Raw genomic sequence first — 18323 nt, forward strand, 5'->3', positions numbered from 1 at the left:
ATTCAACTTTATTTTGTTCCACAATGATAGAACCCTTTTCCCCACTGAAATAAAATGCAAGCCTGATCAATATGTTAAATCTCCACATTTGCTGGATTTTCCTTCTGGGGATTCTGTGGAACTTATCGATTCCCATGCCACAGAAGCCTTAGAGGGGATTTTAACATCTGGTAAGACCAGTCCTCGCTAGTTTTTCTTGGACATTTGTCCTTCCAGTAAAGCTGTAAGATATTTTGCCCCTTAATTTAAAAAATAATCCATGGCATTCAAAATGAAACCACATTAAAAGTATTTATTAATTTGAAGAGAATATTTAATATTTTTATGCATTCTCAGCCTGGTTGTGTTGTTATATTTGTTCATTCTTGTTTTGTTACTTAAAAACATTTCATAATTTTTTACAGAACTAGGACTTTCCCTGTCAAATTTATTCCTAAGAACTTTGTTTCCCCAGTTTTCATTACTAATTTGAGAATAGTATTTCCTCTCACTTCTAATTCTACAGTGTATTATCATAGAGAAAAATATTGTTATTTTATAACCACTTTCCTAGTTTACTTTAACTTGAGTAGCCATTTTCCAGTATCTCTTGGACTAACAGAAAATATATAAAATTTGTTTTCCTCCATTTTGAATATTTATTCCAATTATTTTTTATATTGCTTTCCTAACAATACTAAATAATAATGATGGCAGAGAAGAGAATCCCTGTCTAATTCCTAATTTTAATAAAGATCTTTGAACTATATTCATTTATAATGATGTGACTGGCATTAACTTAGAGCCTTCATTGTATTTAAATAAGTGCCTGCCTGGTGCATTTTACTTTGACTTTTTTGGGGGTACTAGTTTCAGGTATACCACTTCACTTAGAATTTTCACTAGGAATGACTTCAAATTTTACTTCATCTGCTAATATGATGTTATGACTTCTGTCCTTTATTTTTCTTTTGTAATTAGTTTACATTCAATATTATTCTGTATTAGTTTCAGATATGCATCATATTCATTGATTAGGCAATCATGTAATTTACAGAATCCTTCTGTAATTTCAAGCACCCATCTGACTCGTTACATTATTGACTATATTCCGTATGCTATAATTTACATCTCTGTGACTAGTCCATACCTACCAGTCCGTACTTCTTAATCCCTTTACTTTTCTCACCCAGTCTCTCCACTACCCTGCAACCATCAGTCTGTTCTCTGTACTGAGTGTATTTTTATGTTGTTTATTTTGTTCTTTAAATTCCACATATAAGTGAGATCATATGGTATTTGTTTTTCTCTGACATTTCACTTAGCATAATAAACTCCAGGTCCATCCATAATGTTGCAAAAAGATTTCACTTTTTTATGGCTGAGTTTTATTCCATTGTGTATATGTACAACATTTTTATCCACTTATCTACTGATAGACACTTGGTCTGCTTACAGAGCTTAGCTACTGTAAATAATGCTATGGTGAAAACAGGGGTACACATATTCTTTCAAATTGGTGTTTTGGGTTTATTCGGCTATATTTCCAAAAGACTCATTTTTTTCTAGTTCTAAAAAATTTATAGTCTAATTCAATCTCAAGTGTTTTTATTATTTTATTTAAGTGTGCATTTCCTCAATAATTCTGTTTTTACTAGGTTTACCTGTTTGTGGTCTACTACCGTCTTCTCTGGCTGCTGCTCCCTGTTATGTGCATTGTTATACTTAGCATGCCCGTCACGACTCTGACCCACCGCTAAGGCTGGACCTGACTGCGGGGCAGCTCTAATGATGTCACACTGAGAGAGCATGCAAGTCTCACTTCTATGGGAAAGCAACTTTCTGGCTAGCAAGTTGTCCGTCTCCCATTGAGACAATAAGAGGAGCCTCTCTACTCTTCAGTCTCCGTAGCTGCAAAGACAAATGCTCTCCAAGGTTCAGTGTAGGGAGGATGCCACATACATGTTCAATGACACCCTTGACCATTACTGCCTTGAAGTGGCAAAAGACTGCTCCTCTTGGAAGGGAGGGAGGTGCCAAGAAAAGAAAGAGGTGCGTGAATCTCCTCAACTCCAAGAACCACAGGCTGTGATCTTTGCGCAGACACTCTGAAAGGGCCAGCAGAACCTCCACCTGCACTATGTCCTCCAGATCACAGCAGCCGCTCTGCTGATCACACGCTGCCTGTACACTGTCATCTTCTTCTGTGACAGCTTTCCTTTTTATTTGAGGCCATTTTCCCAGTTAGCATTTCCTCATTACATATTTAGGTTCCTGGTTTCTTCACTGGGCTCTCTGACTCAAGTCTAGCCACACTTGTTCATTCTGCTCAAAATGTATAGGAAAAAAGTTCTCTTGATTATTTTGACCCTCATATAAAACAGGTCCAGCAATAAAGGGTATGAATGCCAAAAGTATTATCTAAAATTATATGATTGGCAGTACTACTGTTCACTTATTTAACAGCCAACAAAGCTCTGAAAAAAATATTTGAAGTATGTTATTCTAAAAAGAACTTTTACATAAGTGAAATTATGCTTCTGATTACTGTTACTGAATAATGTGAAAAGTGCTGAGTTCTAATCAATTTAAATATATATCATGTGGCAAACACAAAATTCTCTTTGGGGAGCCCCCATTGTCACTTCAAAGACAAACTTACCCTCAAAAACAGCTGAAACTGTTGAGAAGCAGCATGCAATAATTAAAATGCTATAATAAGATTAAAAAAAAAAAAAACTGGTTTTCTTCTATGAGTCCCAAGGTAAGCTATTAAGTGTGTCATTGAATTATTTCTCTCTTGGACACTTTAATAGTAATCTTCCAGGGAGAAGAGGAGATATAATGGAAGTTAAAAATAATTCATAGGAACACTGGCGAAGCCAGCCAGCGCAACCATTTTCATGACATTCATTATTGTACAAGTGTTATCCCCTACCCTACTTCATCAGTCCTTCCCTAACACCCATTCTGTCGTTCTCAGCATGAGTGGCTAACATAGTTAGAATAAGCAATACCTCTAGTTGGATGCTAACAGCTTAGCCATGGCACCCTGGGGACCCTACACGTATCCATGTAAGCCACATAGGCAAGTACTGAACTGAAGTTGAACCCGAGCCTTGGCAGAAGGTCTTATGATCATCCTGTTGGCACACGGAACAGGTGACCGTGAGAGGCCTGTGAGAACCTGCTATGCGGCAGTTTTCATTCCTTTCCCCTTTCCCCTGGAAAGCTGTCATGGGAGTTCTTCATCTCCTCCCTGGTTCTGATGACATGAGATGTTTCGGTCTCATGCCATGGGCTCAACTCCATTCTATCCAGCGAAGGGGTCCCCAAACTTTTTACACGGGGCCAATTCACTGTCCCTCAGACCGTTGGAAGGCTAGACTATAAAAAAAAACTATGAACAAATCCCTATGCACACTGCAGATATCTTATTTTAAAGTAAAAAAATAAAACAGGAACAAATGCAATATTTAAAACAAAGAACAAGAAAATTTAGATCAACAAACTGACCAGTATTTCAATGGGAACTATGCTCCTCTCACTGACCACTAATGAAAGAGGTGCCCTTTCCAGAAGTGCGGCGGGGGCTGGATAAATGGCCTCAGGGGGCCGCATGCGGCCCGCAGTTTGGGGACCCCTGATACAGCGGCTCAGCTGCAGCACATCACTGCTCTTTAGCAACAGGTGTCCGCCCTCACGCATGTGATACTTGTCATCTGGCCCTTCAGTTCAGGGTTACCCTCATGGTGTGTGGATAAGGGACCCGGGAAGCTGGCACCTTCACCACTCTTCCTCTCTATTTATGTAAGAAATATACTCTCAGGCCTTGCTGTGCCCAAACATCTATCCAGCTCAGCTCTCACCAGTGAATCACGGGAAGGGGAGAAGGGAGAACATGAAAAGATTCAGGGACGGGCAGAACACAGAAGACATTACATCAGCCGCTCTAGCCAATTTTCCAAGGAAAGAATGAGGAAGATGTAGGATATATGCTCCTACTCTCTCCAATAATATCAAAAGAGGAAAAGGGCCTTGTAGACTGTAGCTAAATTATGGGTCTGGTAACGAAATTATACATTTGATGACTGAAACATCCAGGAGGGTAAGAAGGCATGTTCAACTCACAAAGTCTGAATGTGCGTAATTTTTAAAATCTAACTTCATATACAATAACATGAATCTTCACATATAAACTTTCTAAAGATTAAAATGCACAGCTATCACGAGAAACAAAGTTAAATGAAGATTTAGCATGCCACTGCTGAAAAACTACCAACACGTTCAAAAAACACCCAGAGTTTGGTCTGGGAAATCTGGGCCACTACAACTGTCCATACTACAGCCTCAAGACAGCACCAAGTCCCCCTACCCTGGTCTTTGTCATCTATCTATCTTCCCAATCCCTCTCATCCGTCCCTGCAGCTTTGTCCTGACTCCATACTTGTTATAATTTGGAACGCTTTTCATTCTTCTTTCCATCCATTTCACCTCCCTTACCACTTCCTTTGTGACAAGTAAACATTTTTTTCCTAAGAAATCGTGGCTATTCCTATGCCATCAAAAGAAAAGCAACATCGATTAGTGGTCTAGCACAGTGGCTCTCAGACTGTACTGCATCTATTCATATCGCATCTACATCTTGCTAAAACGCACACTGAAAAACCATTCATACTCATTCAGTTGGTATCAGGTGGGCGGGACCAAGAGGCTGCACTTCTGATAAGCCCTAGATGATGTCAATGCTGCCTGGCAATGGTTCACATTTTGAACACCAAGGATTTAGCTAACTCATCTGATTTTGCTACACATGAGTTTGGTTCTGCAATTGTCTTTAATTTGCATGTGCATGCCTTACAGACAGGTCTTCAATGTCTGTTGATCAAATGAGAATGCATGTTTTTGGCAGGTATTTTTATACTTAAATATAAGAAAAGAGAGCACATAAATTAGAATCTTAATCTTTGCCTTGAGGTAAAAAAACTGAATTGCATATATAAAAGCATAACTCCTCAGGATACAGGGATTTCAAATACACCAGTATTTCTAGGGCTAGGCAAACATGGCCATAAGGGAGTAAGGGTCCTCCAGGACCCTGCCTTTCAAAGTGCAGTCCACAGACCAATGCTGGCAATACATGGGGGCTCATCAGAAACACGGGTCCCTCTCCAGACCGACTGAGACAGAATCTGCCCTGAAACAAAATTCCCACAAAAATTTCTATGAAACATTAAAATTTAGAAAGCACTGCTGTAACATATTCCAATTAACTAGGTGAATGAGAAAAGTCTGGGATAAAAAATGTGACTTTTTCCTTCATTTATTCACATGATAGAAAGCATTGGGGAGAAGGAAAAATATTAGGGAATAAAAAAGTTCAGTGAGTTCCCCAAAGAGCCTCTCAAAATAGTCATTATCTACGTGAATGTTCTCTGGTGGCACCAAGAGTTATCTTGGAGAAAGCACAGTAGTTGTATTTTCATTCATTTGAATAGTTTCAAATCACTAACTATTGTCCTAAATAAATTAGCTCCTGCCAAACACATATAACTAGAAAATTACTTTAAGGATAACAATGTGTATGCTGAAAAAATGTGACTCTTGTCAAATTTGTCTGTTTAACCATCAAGTTACATTCTTCACATGGGGTAGAAGCCACAAACTTGAAGGATTCATGAAGTACTGAAAGGAAAAAAATGTACACATATTCTTTTGAACATCTACAGTTTCCATCAGATTTTTCAAGAGTTCCATTACCCAAAAATGGTGAAAATGAATGCTGCCAAAGTTTACAAGTGGAATTCTTACTACAGGATTTCTCAGGACCTTTAGTATCCCGTACTACAGGGTTCCCTAAACTACGGCCCGCAGGCCACATGCGGCCCCCTGAGACCATTTATCCGGCCCGCCACACTTCCGGAAGGGGCACCTCTTTCATTGGTGGTCTGTGAGAGGAGTAAAGTATGGTGTCGCTCACATACAGTACTACTTCCGGTGACGTGGGACGTATGCGTCACGGCTCCGGAAGCACGTCCTATCACTTGTTGGGGCTAGCAGTGACAAATATGGATCTGGACATTGACCATCTCATTAGCCAAAAGCAGGACCATAGTTTCTATTGAAATACTGGTCAGTTTGTTGATTTAAATTTACTTGTTATTTATTTTAAATATTGTATTTGTTCCCATTTTGTTTTTTTACTTTAAAATAAGATATGTGCAGTGTGCATGGGGATTTGTTCATAGTTTTTTTTTTATAGTCTGGCCCTCCAACGGTCTGAGGGACAGTAAACTGGCCCCCTGTGTAAAAAGTTTGGGGACCCCTGCCGTACTACATGTATTATGAGCTTCCAAAAGAGGGAGTTAGCAGTGTGCAGTGATTTTTCAAACTTTTCTTATTTTAAGCCTAGAATGCTTTGTTCTTAAGCACCAAAATACTATCTCCTTGAACCCACACAACCATTCAAAGACACAGCCAAAAAGTATCCTTTGTAAACTTGTAAGAGCATCTTTTAGCTAGTATTCCAGGTTTTTAGCTAGTAAAACTATTTTTAACCTAGTACTAGGCTTCATTAAATTATTTAAAAATCACAGAAAAAATTTTAAAGTGGCATATAGTTAACACTATAAAGAGAACTTTGATATGATATTCAATTGCAAGATTCAATAAAATATAGGTTACTGTTATACCTTATTAAGGTTAAGGAAGGCTAAAATCAAACTTATTTTAAAAGCAGTTTCATCTATATGATATTCAAAGATTACAATGTAGTTAGAGGCCCATACTTCTTAAAATGAATCAATCAAGAACCTAACTAGAAGTCATGACTAAAATGTTGAACGTAGGACAAGGTGTAATATTAAAAGAGAATGTACAACTTGGGCTTTAGCTATGTTTTAGTAACCTCCAAGAGCTGGAAAGAAACCTGAGTTTCAGAGCCTGACCAGTGGTGGTGCAGTGGATACAGAGCTGACCTGGGACACTGAGGTCCCAGGTTCGAAACCCTGAGGTTGCTGACTTGAGTGCAGTCTCACCAACTTGAGTATGGGGTCACTGGCTTAAACTTGGATGATCGAAATGATCCCATGGCTGCGGACTTAAGCCCAAAGGTAGATGGCTTGAGCAAGGGATCACTGGCTCTGTTGGAGCCTCCTCTTAGCCCCCTCCACCCCGGTCAAGGCACATATGAGAAGCAATCAATGAACAACTAAAGTGCTGCAACTACAAGTTGATGCTTCTCATCTCCTTTCTCTTTCTCTCTCTCTGGCTAAAAAAAGAATTCTGAGTTCATATTAACAGAATATATAAGAAATATAAGAGGCTCTAAAAAGAAAATAAAAGAACAAATGCAATATTATCTACATTAAACTCTATTTGATAAATTTTGAAAAATAAATTATAAAGGTAACTAAAAAGGACTGTTCAAATATGTATGTCTGAACAGTGTCCACCCATCTAACCATACTGAAATTAAATATTTGAATATGCCAAAATATAGTTACCAACACTTACACTGATCAATATTCAACAGATTTAAATACTTACCAATATTCTTACTTCTACTTTTCAACTGAGCAGAATGTCTCTTCCTACTCTTTGATCTGGGAGTTTTGTCCTTAGATGCCAGGCTGGCCTGTGCGGATGCTTTTCTTGTCTTGAATGTTTTTGTTACTGTGGTTGGATCTACCGGATCAGGCATGCTGCTAAAGCTTTCTAATGACTCTTCATCAAACTGGCGTCTTCTGCCGGTATCTAACTGGTTTTTGTGATGACTATTTGTAGGTTTCTCTACAGTCACTGCAAATCCAGTCTTGATGAATGGTCTTTCTACTTTACCCTCTTGCTCATATAACCATGGTGTCCGGTTTTCCACCTCCTCTTCAGTTTGCTTTTGATTCCTTAGACCAATAACAGTAAGTTTTTAGAGGTTACAATAGATTTCTGTTTACTGAGAACTCCAGACATAGTGCTTATAGTTTATCTGTACATTTCAGGAAATAAAATCAACAAACTATAAAAATACTTCCACAAAATATGCATTAAATATGCAAATAAATATTCTATAGGCTAGTATTCTAAATTATCTTAAAATTTAGTATAAACTCTTCACTAAACCATTTGCACTGTCAAAAGTCCGAAATCAAAGATCTAAGCATTCATAACAGAAAAGACTAGGAAAGAAAAAACAAAGAAAAATGAGACATATAAGGAAAAAACAAGACTTGGAGGAACAGTTGAGAAAGAGCCACAGCAGAGGGTCTGAGACAGACATGGATCTGTCACCTAAAGCACTTCAACTAGAACCAGAATTTGTTGGAAACAATGCCCAGGCAACTAGCAATTTATTTCTCTACACAGTGAGTATGGTTTAGTTCTGATGGTTTAGTGTCATTTTCAAATTTTATCTGCTGAACACTGGCATTCCGTAATATCTTAATGGGTATTCTCTGGTCATTTAATTTTGGAGGAAAAAAACAAGTCAAGTCAAACGGGTCTGCAGGATTCCTCAGAACTTTTAATAAACCACTGTTCTGTGTAAAATGTCTTAGTAGGGAACACAATGAGATGTCCAAAACCTTTTCCCACAGAACCTGATATGGACAACAGGGTTCTGGACACAGGAATATAATCTGGGAGACACTAACTTGCAGAATTTAAGACAAAGGTTAGCAAACCTACAGTCTGCAGCCAAACTGAGCCTACTGCTTGTTTTGGTGTAGCCTACCAGCTAATATGATGTTTATATTCTTACATGGTTGAGAAAATAAAATCAAAGAATAAAAGTCTGTGACACAACTATGTGAAATTCAAGTTTCAGTGCCCACCAAGTGTAACTGGGACACAGGCACTCATTTGTTTACAAATTGTGATGCCTGCTTTTGTACAAAAATGGCAGCAATCACTGGGTGTGAAGGCACTGTGTGGCCTGCAACATTCACCATCTAGCCTTTATAGGAGAAGTTTTCTGACCCTGGCAGCTCAAGACTACAATGTTCCATCTGACCATGCTATCTCTAGCCATTCAGTTCAGGGAACCTATATTAGCTGAGATTTGGAAGAGGAGATGAGGTTTAATCCGAAGTAGGTTAAATAAATACCTAAAACAATGTTAGATATCCATAACCATTCCTTTTTTATTATCAATTATACATAAAATATGGACAATAATGAATCCGTATTTTCTAATATGCTACTGGCTAAAGCTTTGCAAAAATGTTTATTGCTTAAGATAAAGATTCATTCAACTATCAATTCTGAATGGCAACTGTATACTAAACATTGTTAGGGTCTGATAATAGAATACTTTTAATAAAGCAACATGAGATTTCATAGGAAAAATGGTTGGTACAGCTAAGAAAATCAAAGTCAGGGAGGTCAATCATAGGACTCTAGAAGCAAATATAAAAGTTGAATTCTAAATGTTTTTGGTTAATCCAGAAAAAGAAAAATCATGATTTAACAGCTAAACAGTGTCAAACTGCTAATTCAGGAGTCCGAGACACACCAACCCCATCACCAAAGGGAAAAGTAATGTGAATTATGTATTAGTCAAGGGTTAGGAATGTCAAATTCAGAAATACTGACTGAAGAGTAATAGGCTCAATTGACCTTAATATTTCATCCTTCTAAAAAGTTTTTTTTCTAAAAAAGTAAATAACAATGAAATGGCTGTATTTTTACTGGCTGCTTATAAAAGCTATTTTATGGATTTACACAATCATTAAAAATGTTATTTGTCTAGCTATGAACATGCTTACAGGATGATTATTGTGACCCAATCCAACTTGTGTTTGACACTACTTGAAGTCATAATTATATGTGGGAAGATTATCACATTAAAAATAATAAATGTTGAGATTCAGAGAAAAAGAAATATATGATTGATACCACATTCCACAACAACTTTCTTGGCTCACGTTGTTTTTGTAATCAAACAGTACTCCACATTACATTTAAATAGGCCTGAGGAACTCATTCTAATCAAGAGCTCTGAATCAAATAAAGGAGCCATCCCTTACAACAACTGTCTGTTAGAGGTTAATACTAGTTTTTAGTCCTGAGTAAGTGAACTCAATGACAGATAGCAAATCAAGGCCAAGAGACTCTGTATGGGTCAGATCGAACCCTTTCAAAATGAATCTCACAGAAATCCACATCAAGACTCTGACCTGCTCTTGTACCAAGGTTAGCAGGCGTATGCCTGGGAGATAGCCAGTGAGTTGACAAAGTTTCATATTCCCTACACACTAGGCGAAATAATCACAAACATCCTCCCAAACTGTTTTCAAAGTATGTATGATTAGATGTAGCCACAAAGAGATAAACATGATCTATTAAACACATAATGAATTATGTTTGCTATGGAGTTACCTTTGTTTTTCTGCTCCAACAGAAGAACTGCTTTCAAAAGGCTTGGGAAAAGCCATATATTCTGTTTTCCCTGAAGAATTCTGGGCTAATGGCTGCTGCTGTTCAGTGGGTGTGGAGATATTCTGAGAAAAATCTCCAAAATTAGAAGGAAATAAAGGGCTGAAATTCATACCTAATAAATAGAAGCAATGAATAAGACAACAACAAAATGCCTTTAGCTTTAATATGAAATTAAAAGTTTTAATTAAATATGCCATTCATATCCACCAAAACAAAAAAATTGTTAATCATTTATTCAATCCGTTTACAGCTCAGCCCACTCTGTTTGCAGCATTAGTGATACAAAGATAAATAACGATCCTAACCCCTTAAAAACTAAGAGAAATAAAGTACCTAACATCAAATTATTACAGGGTATCATACTCTATTGTAGGAACTTTATATGTTATTTTATTTAATGCTTAAAACAACACTATGAAATAGATGTCCTATTTACCAGTAAGAGAATAGGCTTAGATCTCACAAGTCTAGTAAGCAGGGAGCAGGTTAAATGCTGGGTCTGCATGACTGCAAACCGGGAAGCAGACTGTGCAGAGGGTCGTCAGGTTATACATGTACAGTCTCGACATACATTCTGAGTTTACGACACTCACTCCCGTAAAAACTAAAAAGAACTGAGATGTGTTTCAGAGTACTCATTTTTTTGGTTGCTACAGTCCAGTGTATTTATGTCCTTTTCATTTTTCTGTGGCTTAATTGTGTTTTTAAGTTCTAGATTATGATTTTACAACTGTGTTAGAATAGGTAAGTGACTTAGGCTATAGTGTGTTTCGACTTACACCAGAATTCAGGTTACGTCACTGTTGCAGGAACGGAACTGTGTCATAACCTGAGGGCCCCTCTAATTAAATACTTACCATATAGTGCTGTGTCAGAGGTATTTGTGTGGGGCTACTAACATCTTAGGGGAGGAAGGAATCAGGGAAGGCGTCACAGAATTGAACCAGTTTGGGGAGAATGAACAATCTTTGAGCAGGGTTGGTATAAAGCACATTACAGTGAAAAGGAGCTGCATGGATAATTTTTTATATTAAGTTACTTAAAAGGCTACTCAGAACACATTCCTGCCAATAGAAGTAAGACACCTGAGAACCAAAAAGCTTGTTAAACATTCTAATGCCATTGTTTCTATAACCGTGAAAAAAATACACTGTGGTATTTTTATTTTTACTTATAAAGTCCTTCTTAACCTCTTCTCTTCCTATAGATTTTCTGACAAACATCTCACTCCTCTGCTTCATGATTCACCTCATCTGACTAGTCACTTGCCCTATTCCACCTCCAGAATGTCTTTTGCATTGCTCCCTTCTTTTACCCCTACTGCCAATGCCTTAGGTCAAGTTTCATTCTTCCCCTGGTATTACTGCAAACAGCCCTCTATTTCCTACTCACCAGCTATACTTGGTTCTTTGTCTCCTACCTCCCCTCTACACTATCACCAGTGTAATCTTTCTAAAGTGTTAAGTCTCATGCCATGGCCCTGCTCAAAAGCCTGCAATGGCCCCTCTCGTGTGCAGCAGGAAGTCTGAGCTGCTTTGCATGGCACAGAAGGCCTGGGCTGCTCTCCAGCCACATCAGGGACTCTTATCCTGCCTTGTCCCCAAACACTACCACACTCAATGACCTCTAAATTCTCTAAGCGATATAGGACCACTGCTTTCTAACTCTAAGTGGTTCCACTGATTACAAAGCCCTTTCCCCGATAAACTCTCTGGCAATAAATTCTCTTAAGCACTTTTTTCCCCTGGAAGAAATACATTTGCTGATGATCTCCGGCCCCAAGGAAGAGGAAGCCACTGATCTCACCTGCACCCGTGGTACTGCACTCGGCATTTATTAACATTCCTAGCTTTCTCACAAAACTCTAAATCCCTTAAAGTGTTACTTAACCTTGTGCACCTGTGAACCCCAGTCATCTATAGAATGTCTGGCACATAATGCATACAGAAAAAGTCTGAATAAAAGCCTAAGCTAAATAAAACTAATGTAAACATCAACTAAGCTCTCACCTTTAGTCTAGTGGTGTATCTCCCTGCCAAGACATGGAGCTCCTCTAGAAGAACATTATGTTATTCATCTTTCCCTCTCAAAGTTTTACATAGTGCCTGGTGTACAATGGCCACTGGATACGTTAATTCACTGTCTCCTTAATAAGTAGTTGTTAAATAATTTAACGATATAAGACTTAGCTTACTCAGTTCTATTAGCAAACATTAAACTTACATTTTCACTATAAAGACTCCAGGTATAAAACAGTTTATAACTTTCTTTGCAAATGTCTCCTACCATTCCAGAAGAGACTGATAAATACACTTGGCACTTATTTATTCCCCTTTGAAGTTCTCAGTCACTTACCTGGTGCAAATGACGAAAAGTTAGTAAACCCAGGTAGGTTGAGCAGATTTACAGGCTGTGGTGGAAAGCCGAAAGGACAAAACAAATTGGGAGCAGGGGACTGTGATGCACTAGTGCCTCTTTCCTTGCTTCCAGGCTTTTCTGAATGTGGATTTTGTTGGCGCATAAGTTCATTTAGCATTTGTTTCAACCTACAAAAATTTCAGAAGTTAATAATTTAAAAATCTACTTAAAGTACATTCAGAAAGAATATGCGTGACAAGCGATTCCACAGCATGTGTAACATTACTACAACAAATGGCAGCATTCCCTGCAGGCTGAATTCAGTAACTTAGCCTTTGGAACAAGAACTGCGCCTAGGGCCTCTACTAGGTAAGCATAACTATATACTGAGGTATAAGTTACACATTATATAGTTCACGAACGTTAGTGTAAAGTTAAATACTATAAATTTTTAAAAACAAAAGTCAAGTCCACAGTATCAAAGGGGAACACTGGGCAAATCACTGCTAATAAAATTCTCAGTGACAGAGGATATCTGAATATGTCATTTGGCCCGTGCCTTCTGTCCCAGAAGACAGCAGTATAATACCCCTGCTTCACTCTAGCACTCACTACAGTTTCACTACTTTGAAGAAACTACTGGATTACCTCTGTACGTTATTCTGTTGCCACGTTAGCTGAGTATAGCACTGGTTCAACTGGTGCATTATGAAGTGTACTTGAGGAGATGCAACATTGCTGGGCATAACGCTGTACGGGCTTGTGAGGAGAGTTTGGAGCAGACAAGATAGAGCCTATAGAAAAAAATTTTTAATATTTACTGATGACCTTAGAAAAATATGCACTGCCTCAAAAACAAGATAAAAATATTTACTTTCACACTAAACTTTTACCTGCTGGTCTTGCATTAAAGTCTGACAAATACTGACACTGAAATCAAGTTGTTTCTTTAGCTGATTAATTTGTTCTTGCCATTGTTCTTTCTCTTCTACATACGAGAGTTCCGACACCCAGCGAAGGTTTTCCTGACGTTGCATGCTGATATTCTGTTGTCTCGCCTTGGCTAATGGACGGTCATTTCCGTCTGCTGAGCAAGGGCGATTGTTCTTCCACCTAACACAAATTTCATATAGAATTATTTGGTTTTTAAAATCTGGCAGCAAACCACAGGCCAATACTCTTTTTTTAAGTTCAAAGAACTCAGAAAACATGGAAAATAAAGGGGTAAAGATTCTAGATTTTTAGCCTTATACAATTACCAATTTTTACTCTTTTTCATTTTTTCATTTGTTTTACACAGAAATGTCCATATAATTCTGCATACTAAAAAATGAAATTATATCACAAACGTTTTCATTCTTCATGCTTTAAGCTTAGCCACATTACATCAAGTAGAATGAACTACTTTAGCATCTTTTAGTCATGAAACTTTTTTCACTATTATAAATAACAATGTAATGAGTACCTTCATTGACACACTTTTTCACTATCTACAATTTTTAAATTTTTGCTAAACTCCCACAAACAGGAATAAAGATCAAAGTTTACGATTCCTGATCCAGTCTAGCTGAGATGTATCTTGGCAACACTGTTGTGATTTAATAAAAAATATATTTGGAAAGATAAAGGGATAAGGAAAAAACCAAACCTCACAGACACAGACAACAGTGTGGTGATGACCAGAGGGAAGTGGGGTGGAGGGGGGAGGAGAGGGTTAGGGGGACAGATGGTGATGGAAGATCTGACTCAGGGTGGAGAGCACACAGTACAATATACAGATGTTGGATTACAGAGTTGTACACCTGAAACCTATATAATTTTATTAACCAATGTCACCCCAATCAAGTCAATTTAAAAAGCGTATCTCTCTTTAGCTCTATCTGGTCTTTGTCCCAGCTTTCCAGCAGAGCACCTATAACTCTTGGCATCTCCTATCTCTTATTATTCATAATGAGCCCTTTTCAACCATAGCTGAGCTTCTGCCAGAGACTCTTGGCAGGCTTTACGACGGGGCTGGTCACCAGACAAAACTAGCCAGAGGATTAAAGGGGTTAATACTTTTGGCCCCGTTTTCCCAAACTCCAAAGGATTCAGACTTTAAGCTGAATTTAGGGAAGGGATCCAGAGATTAAGCTGAGTCTCCTGTGGCCAATGACTTCAACTGTGGCTGTGTCATGGAACCTGCACAAATTCACTGAAGAAGGAAGTGGCTGGAGGACTCTGGGCTGGTGGACACAGTGGAGTGCAGGGAGGGTGGGTGCAGAGAGGGCACGAAAGCTCTCTCCCCACCCCCCAGACCTTGTCCTACGCATCTCTTCCATTTGGCTCTTCCTGTGTTGTATCCTTTATAATAAACCAGTAAATATAAGCGTTTTCCTGAGTTCTGTGAGTTGTTTTAACAAGTTATAGAACCTTAAGAGGAGTGTGGGAACCCCAAGTTAGTAGTCATGTCAGACAGAAGCGTGGGTTCCCTAAGGACCTGAAACAAGACCGGCACCTGAAGAGACATCAGTCTTGTGAGACTGAGCCCCTTAACTTGTGGGGTCTGCATAAGTAGTTAAGAGTCAGAATTAAACTAGATTGTAGGACACCCTGTTGGTTGGGGGAATGAACCCGAAAACCTGAGCCTCTTCAAATCAAGCAAAAAAATGAAAACAGCGACACTAACCTATTTTTAGTTTCCTTTGCACTGTAAGAGTTATGATTCACGCTGTTAGGAGGATACATAGGAAAGTTATCATTGGAACTGGTATCTTGTTCTTCTTCCTCCTCTTCATCTGTCCGAACAACTCCTTCAGAAAGGTAACCGTCTTCATCTCCTTCTTCATCTAGTGCACACTGGCTAGAACCTCCCCAAGTTGCCATTGTTCTAGAGATTAAGAGACAAAGCCAAGAGATCATTCTGGAAATAAACTACCATAAATATTTTCCCACCCACTATATGCCAGACATTGTACTAAATACATGCATAGACATGCATGTGTGTGGATGTATATAAAATTTCATTTAATCTAATAACCACAAGATGGTAAGTAGTCTCTCCACTGCTGTTGAAAAGAATGTATTTACTCCTGCCTTCCACAAAATAATTCTTCAAATAATTTAAAACAGTAATCACATCTTCTGGAGTTTTTTTCCTAAATAAATTCCTCTCAATTTTCCTTTCCTTCAGTAACAGTTTTCTAGATGAGAGCTGTCCAACAGCACTTTCTGTAGTGTGCATAGCAGTGATGATCTGTATCTGTGCTGTCCAATACAGTAATCATTAAGCAGTACATATAACCAATGAGCACTTAAAATATGGCTGGTGTGGCCCAACCGCTGATGGTGCAGTGGACAGAGCATCAACTTGGGACACTGAGGTCCCAGGCTCAAAACCCCGAGGTCGCCAGCTTGATCGTGGGCTCACCAGCTTGAGCACAGTGTTGTTGGCTTGAGCATGGCATCATCAAAATGACCCCAAGGTTGCTGGCTTGAGCAAGGGGTCAGTGGCTCAGCTTGAGCCCCCAGTCAAGGCATGTACGAGAAGCAATCAATGAACAACTAAAGTGACTCAATTACAAGTTGATGCTTCTTGTCTCTCTCCCTTCCACCCCTGTCTCTCTCAAAATCAACAAAAAATATGGCTGGTGTGATTGTAAAATACACTTTAATTCCATTTAATTTTAACTTAATTAACTCTGTCTAGTGACTGACATATTGAAAAGCACAACTCTAGACCCTAGGTTCTCAAAGCTAGATGCTTATCAAAACTATCTTAAGACTGTTAAGGTATTAATGTGTGGTCCTCAGAACAGAATAAAATTCTCTAGATATAGTTTGATCACTAAATGTATATGGGACTCCAAGAACAGGAGTAAGTCTTCTAAGAGGAAGAAGAGTGAGGGTTAGTGCAATACTCCAGAAATGCCATCTCAAAGTACCAAAATGTCAAGTCACAACAAATTTGGGTTTCAAAATTTCAGATCTGCATACAGATAAGTAATTAATCTTAGAGATGACCAAATTTGCCTTTCAATAAATATTCTTGATGTGAAAATTTCAAAATTAAATCCTAAAAGCTAAATACATTATTAAAAGTTTTAACGTCCTTAGAAAACTTACAAACAGCAGTCCGATGCTCAATTTAAGTAAAAAAGTGTTTATTTCCGGTTGACAGAATAGCACCACAAAGTATCAAGCCTTTCCTTTTTATAAGCTTAAAACTTAACCCCTTTAAGGGTCATGCACTCAAGGAAATCTGTATCACCATTTGATCAAGTATCTTAGTAATTTAAGAAGAGAGAAAAAGTTGATGCTATGGGAAGTTTGAACAGGAAGTAGCTCAATTTAGTGAAACTGAGTCACAAAGATGATGCTTAACACTGCCCCCACTGACATGGAAGATGTGTGCTGTGTCGCGTAGGGAAGCGAGGCGGCCGGTCCTACAGGCCTCGGGGTGGGGATGTTAAATAGAATGACGTAAACAGCTCTCTTACTTTTCTGTTCTACTCTGCTGAGGAGTACACAGATTCTCAGACCCGTCACTTCTGAAAGAAACAGCCACTGGAGATGCAGTTTCAGCTCGACCTTGCCTCCTCTGATGTTCAGCCATCAGAGCTTCCAGCTGCTTTCTTCTCTGTCGCAGCTCTTCCCTTAAAATTTCATGTCTTCGCATGTCTGACCACAGCTATTAATTTAAAAATCAGAGTCAGGTTAGTGTAAATGTTTGGATTTTTCCCCCTTAAAGAATGACAAGCTAGTATTATTGTCAATACCAACAAATATTTCTATTCTCATTCTATCCTTTTTACATTGAGATATCTATGAGGTAAAATAATATTTTAATGAATAAGAAAAAATTAGGTAATCACTAATTCTTTTCTTTAAAAATGTATTGATTTTACACAGAGAGAAGAGATAGAGAGGAGAGTGGAGCAAGAAGTACCACTCATAGCTGATTCACTTTAGTCGTTCACTAACTGGCTGTCCTTTGTGCCTTGACCTGGCAAGCCCAGGGTTTTGAACTAGTGACCTCAGCATTCTGGGTCAACGCTTTATCCACTGCGCCACCACAGGTCACACTAGGCAATCGTTAATTCTTAATGAAAACAAGTATCACCCAAATATACTTCATTAACTATTTAGAGAAAGCTATGTTTCCTACAAATCATATACAAAATAAAATATGAAAGGGTAGGTCTTTCTAACTAAAATGACTACTATTTGCTGCAGTTATCCTTGAGATATAATTTTGCTAAATATTTGCTAATAAAGATCAAGACTATTTTGAAGAGATCCCAACTTATTTACTTTTTTGAAAAAATATTATTTCTTCCTCCAACTAAATAAAAGATAGAAAATCATGTTTTTTAAACATTTAAAATCATGTTTCACAGATATTCAGTTTTCCTTCTTATGATGTGAATCATTCAACACCGGAAATATAGTTAATGCCGTAATAACCATGTATGGTGTCAGACAGGTACTAGATTTAGGGTGATTACTTTGTAAGGTATATAAACATCTAATAACCCATGCTGTACACCTGAAACTAATATAATATTGTATGT

General features: G+C 38.2%; 1 protein-coding gene across 5 annotated transcripts in view; it reads right to left on the reverse strand.

Moving 5' to 3' along the window:
• PCM1 (pericentriolar material 1) overlaps positions 1 to 18323 on the reverse strand; it is a 99015-nt gene that overhangs the window by 37085 nt on the left and 43607 nt on the right. For all 5 annotated transcript variants that reach the window (XM_066234273.1, XM_066234270.1, XM_066234272.1 and 2 more), the window contains 7 exons: positions 17250 to 17440; positions 15440 to 15640; positions 13665 to 13884; positions 13420 to 13565; positions 12769 to 12959; positions 10354 to 10525; positions 7528 to 7880 (listed from right to left, as the gene is read on the reverse strand). In XM_066234273.1, coding sequence (XP_066090370.1) covers positions 7528 to 7880; positions 10354 to 10525; positions 12769 to 12959; positions 13420 to 13565; positions 13665 to 13884; positions 15440 to 15640; positions 17250 to 17440 — 1474 coding nt within the window. The remainder of the gene's footprint in view (positions 1 to 7527; positions 7881 to 10353; positions 10526 to 12768; positions 12960 to 13419; positions 13566 to 13664; positions 13885 to 15439; positions 15641 to 17249; positions 17441 to 18323) is intronic.

The sequence above is a fragment of the Saccopteryx bilineata genome, chromosome 6 (assembly GCF_036850765.1).
Source record: "Saccopteryx bilineata isolate mSacBil1 chromosome 6, mSacBil1_pri_phased_curated, whole genome shotgun sequence".
Taxonomy (NCBI): Eukaryota; Metazoa; Chordata; class Mammalia; order Chiroptera; family Emballonuridae; genus Saccopteryx; species Saccopteryx bilineata.